At 45.6% G+C, this 5,410-nt stretch overlaps 1 protein-coding gene across 1 annotated transcript; it reads right to left on the minus strand.

The window, feature by feature from the left end:
* Window positions 1-3,818: 3,818 nt before the first annotated feature.
* Window positions 3,819-5,056, minus strand: LOC147987401 (ervatamin-B-like). The gene is made up of 3 exons (XM_087540332.1): window positions 4,946-5,056; window positions 4,618-4,852; window positions 3,819-4,417 (listed from the first exon to the last, which is right to left on the minus strand). Exons 1-3 carry the CDS (start codon window positions 5,054-5,056, stop codon window positions 3,819-3,821), a joined length of 945 nt encoding a protein of 314 aa, XP_087396458.1.
* Window positions 5,057-5,410: the final 354 nt, after the last annotated feature.

Raw genomic sequence — 5,410 nt, forward strand, 5'->3', positions numbered from 1 at the left:
GTTAGCTCTAAAACGATCTGTACTTAGCTTACTTATGTCAAAAATTGCATAATTAGCTTAGTTAGCTCATAGACGATCCATTTTACCTAAGTTAGCTCTAAAATGACCCATTTTACCTAGGTTAGCTTATAAATGATCTAGTTCATCCAAGTTAGCTCAAAAATGACCCATTTTACCTAGATTAGCTCCTAAATGATCCATTTTACCTACGTTAGCTTTAAAATGACCCATTTCACCTAGGTTAACTCCAAAATGACCCATCTTACCTAGGTTATCTCATAAACGATCCATTTCAACTAATTTAGCTCAAAAACGATCCATTTCACCAAGTTAGCTAAAAAACGATCCATTTCACCTAAATTAGCTCTTAAATGATCCATTTCACCTAAGTTAGCTCAAAAAGATCCATTTCAACTAAATTAGCTCATAAATGATCCATTTCACCTAAGTTAGCTAAAAAACGATCCATTTCAACTAACTTAGCTCATAAATGATCCATTTCACCTAAGTTAGCTAAAAATCGATCCATTTCACCTTAGTTACCTCAAAAACAATCCATTTGACCTTAGTTAGCTCATAAACGACCCATTTCAACTAAGTTAGCTCATAAATGATCTATTTCACCTTAGCTAGCTCATAAACGACCCATTTCAACTTAGTTAGCTCATAAAGGACCCATTTCAACTTAGTTAGCTCATATATGATCCATTTCACGTAAGTTAGCTCATAAATGACATACTCTTCTTGTTCTAGTCTTCTTCTTGTTCTAGTCTTCTTGTTCTACTCTTCTTCTTGTTCTACTCTTCTTGTTCTAACTTTCTTATTTTTCATTTTGCAGATTTCATTCACTTGACGAAAGCTTGCATAGATGGAGTGCTCCTTATCCCTTTCTCTGTTTCTTTTGTATCGTTGAACTATGCATGTATCGTTGGATGAAACTATTGTAATATATATGGTTGGATGCCTCTATGTTGAACTTGTTATGTATGATGGAACTATGCATGTAATATATATGGTTGGATGATGAAGTTATGTGTTGGATATATTATATGTTTGCTCTGTAATGGCCTTTTGAAATATATCTATATATGTCATATATATTTGTGATGAAAATTGTTGGATTTAATAAAAAACAGATAAAAGAGCCAATATGCAGGCTCTTTGCCGTCTGCCACCGACGGCAACGGGCTCTTTGACGTCTGCCGCGGACGGCAAAGAAGGCACGTGGCATCCAGCTGTGCTTCCTGGGAGCTGACCCATTTGGTCAGTTTGCCTACAGTGGCAGACGGCAAAGACTTTGCCATCAGTGGCAGACGGCAAAGAACCTGCACTTTGCAATCAGTGGTAGACGGCAAAGAACCTGCCATGTAGTGACGTGTAGATGACATCATACGGCGGACGGCAAAGACACTAGAAATTTTGCCGTCAGCGGCGGACGGCAAAGGCCTGCCGTTAGCCACTTAACGGACTGACATCGCAATTATTGCCGTCCGCTCTCTTTGCCGTCCGCCGCAGACGGCACTGGGCCTTTGCCGTCCGCCGCCAGGAAGCAGACGGCAAAGTCGTTGTTTACCGTAGCCTACTTTGCCGGAGCCTTTTGCCGTCCGCGGCTGACGGCAAAGTAGCTGATTCCTGTAGTGTAGGGGGGCGCACCAGCCCACTATGGGCTGGTTCCCCTCCCCACTTTGGCCCATGGGGCCCTCCGGGATGGGTGGCCCCACCCGGTGGACCCCCGGGACCCTTCCGGTGGTCCCGGTACAATACCGGTGACCCCGAAACTTGTCCCGATGGCCGAAACAGCATTTCCTATATATAATTCTTTACCTCCGGACTATTCCGAAACTCCTCGTAACGTCCGGGATCTCATCCGGGACTTCGAACAACATTCGGGTTACTGCATATACATATCTTTACAACCCTAGCGTCACCGAACCTTATGTGTGTAGACCCTACGGGTTCGGGAGACATGCAGACATGACCGAGACGACTCTCCGGTCAATAACCAACAGCGGGATCTGGATACCCATGTTGGATCCCACATGCTCCTCGATGATCTCATCGGATGAACCACGATGTCGAGGATTCAAGCAACCCCGTATACAATTCCCTTTGTCAATCGGTATGTTACTTGCCCGAGATTCGATCGTCGGTATCCCAATACCTCGTTCAATCTCGTTACCGGCTAGTCACTTTACTCGTACCATAATGCATGATCCCGTGACCAGACACTTGGTCACTTTGAGCTCATAATGATGATGCATTACCGAGTGGGCCCAGTGATATCTTTCCGTCATACGGAGTGACAAATCCCAGTCTTGATCCGTGTCAACCCAACAGACACTTTCGGAGATACCCGTAGTATACCTTTATAGTCACCCAGTTACGTTGTGACGTTTGGTACACCCAAAGCACTCCTACGGTATCCGGGAGTTACACGATCTCATGATCTAAGGAAAATATACTTGACATTGGAAAAACTCTAGCAAACGAACTATACGATCTTGTGCTATGTTTAGGATTGGGTCTTGTCCATCACATCATTCTCCTAATGATGTGATCTCATTATCAATGACATCCAATGTCCATAGTCAGGAAACCATGACTATCTGTTGATCAACGAGCTAGTCAACTAGAGGCTTACTAGGGACATGTTGGTGTCTGTTATTCACACATGTATTACGATTTCCGGATAACACAATTATAGCATGAATAAAGACAATTATCATGAACAAGGAAATATAATAATAATGCTTTTATTATTGCCTCTAGGGCATATTTCCAACACTGCCACCCGCAGTGCATAATGTTTAGTCTCACCTCGCTAGTTGAGAGGAGTTCGCACCGGTTTATAAGCCCCGCCGCGTCTACCCTATCGAGCTCCTCTCTAAGAAGGCCTTTGTGGGCCTATTGCAAGTCTTCTACCCTGTGGGGCCTATTGGGCCGTACGGGCCTGCATCCTGGCCCAACTAGAGATTGGGTTTCTAGTCGTACGCAGGCCGTGTCGGCCCAGTAGGCGGGCTGTTTTTTACTTTATTTCAAAAAAAAAATCCTTACCAACCAGGACTAAAGGTCCTCCAGACCACGGCGCGCCTCGTGCCACGTGGTGGGCTTTTGGTCCCGGTTCGTGTTGAACCGGGACTAAAGGGGGGGGGGCCTTTAGTCCCCACTCTTTAGTGCCGGTTTCAGAACCGGTACTAAAGGTCCATACGAACCAGTACTAAAAGTCGTTTTTCTACTAGTGTGACACAGTAAAAGGATATCATCAAATTCACAATAGATGTTCATTTAAAGGTAATTGTAACCATGACTATTGTAGGAGCCGCCATGTAAACTTACATCAACAAGCAGTCAATCACACTTGAACCTAGCAATGGTTAACCGTTACCGCATCCCCGTGGGTAATTCCTCTATTAGGGGACGAGGATGGGGCAGTTTTAGTGCCCACGGGAAAGCCATTGGGTCAGATACCTTTCCTAGTGGCTAGGACGGATATGAGGATGAGATATCATTACCCGTACCCATTATCCGCCTTGCCCCTGAGTGCCTTACATGTGGGTCCTAAAATTAGTATCTGCGAAGAAAGACTAATATTTATTATAAAGATTCACCAGAAGTACAAAGCCTCAAACGTAATAAGAATTTGAGGGGCCCATCTAGATATGAAAGAAGCTTCGCAACATAGATAAATAAAACAATGTAAAATGCAATCACACAAGTAGAGGTACAATAACTATGAGATATGAAACTATCACACATGAAACTATCTAGGTAGGTGATACAATTCTACACACTATAAAGATCCAACCATCCAAGATCAATCAGTCCTCGAGCACCGGATATACTCCTGGTTCCATGAAGATACCTAACACACCTCGCTTGTCATCAACATGCCCGCGGATCCTCCCAAAGCCCTTCTCACCCCAGTTTGGTCCCCACGAGTTCTTGAAGCACCAGTACTTGATGCCATTGGAATCTGTGCCATAACCGACAATCAGGACAGGATGCAAGCGATCGGTCTTTCCATTGACAGCTTTACAATCCAAGATGCCTCCTTTGTACTCATACAGATCATCGAAAAACTGCAAAGTGACCACCACGGGACACTTCGCTACCGCTTTCTCTAGAGCATCCTCAGTTGGGTTGACAAATCGAAAGCCTGATATCCTTATTGCTGCTGCTGTTTTGTTTCTTTTGCAACCAGATTTACTCCTCCGAGCCATGTATGGGTAGTCGGATTCGCTCGAGAGTCCATTTTTGCTTATATATCTGAAAGCATTTTCTTCGTGGCCACCCTGACACCCATGACTCTCTGTGTCACAATCGATGAGCTCTTGAACCGACAACGAGATCGACTTCAAGGTCTTCATGTAATGTAGAGCTTCGACTGAGGCTGCAGCAACCATCGCCCAACAGCTGCCTGTGACAAATGCAAGATTAGGCATTGTAAGGGATCCATGCATACGCTAATATGTAAAAATACGCTTTCGGCATTAGCTGCCGTCTAGAATTATCCATCACACATCAGGAAGTAAACTACGATACACTCCTACAAACATATCAGTTTAAAACACACGCTCGCTCGAAGCGAAGAGTAATAATTAAGCTCAAGTTACTCACCACAACCGTTTTGTTTCCTGACAACCGGAGAGACGACGCCAGCTTTAACCCAGTCAATCTCTGACGGTACAACCGAAGAGACGAAATCATGTTGAATCCTGTCTGCCACCTTCATACAGGTCCAAACCCCAAAACCAACATATCCGGACCATGCAGCTAGTTTCATAGACCTGCGAAGAAAGCCAAAGCGGTGGCCAGCAGTAGCTGCAGCATCCCCAACATTGCTCTGCTGAGACTGCAATTTGATCACCAGAAAATATCAAGTTTCATCAAGCACACAGGTCCACGCTGAAAGAGGGGGAAATTGAATTGAGAGAGGTGTACGTACGTGCAGGTGTCTCAGCCTGCTAGCTCCGGCCGGCCTCGACAGCGACCGAGCCGCCGTGACCTGGCCGCGCAGCAGGATCCTCCCCACGGCGCCCAATGCCGGACGAAACATGTCTGACCACACCCAGCCGGTCTGTCCGTCGCTAGCTCGATCATGGATCCATTGAAGAATATAGATGAGGTGGCGGGCCAACGGAACTTGAATTGGAGCAGAAATCCAACTCATGCTCAGACGATCCACCGTGGATGAATCGGAGTCTCAAGGTTGCAGGCTTTTATTTCTGGAAAAAGTTTAAAAACAACCCGCTGATTACAGCCGAGCGTAAGCCTCCTTGAGGAATCAACACGCGTCCCTGCGGCCCTACCACCGCCCGTCCCATAAGTCTTATCCTGCTGCTCCTCTCAATCCTTCTCCAACCTCGCTCTCCTCCCACCACAGAGCCTCCCCTGTCTTCCTCTTCCTGCC

The sequence above is a fragment of the Triticum urartu genome, chromosome 2A (genome assembly GCF_056163025.1).
Source record: "Triticum urartu cultivar PI428250 chromosome 2A, HENAU_Tu73, whole genome shotgun sequence".
NCBI classification, from domain to species: Eukaryota; Viridiplantae; Streptophyta; class Magnoliopsida; order Poales; family Poaceae; genus Triticum; species Triticum urartu.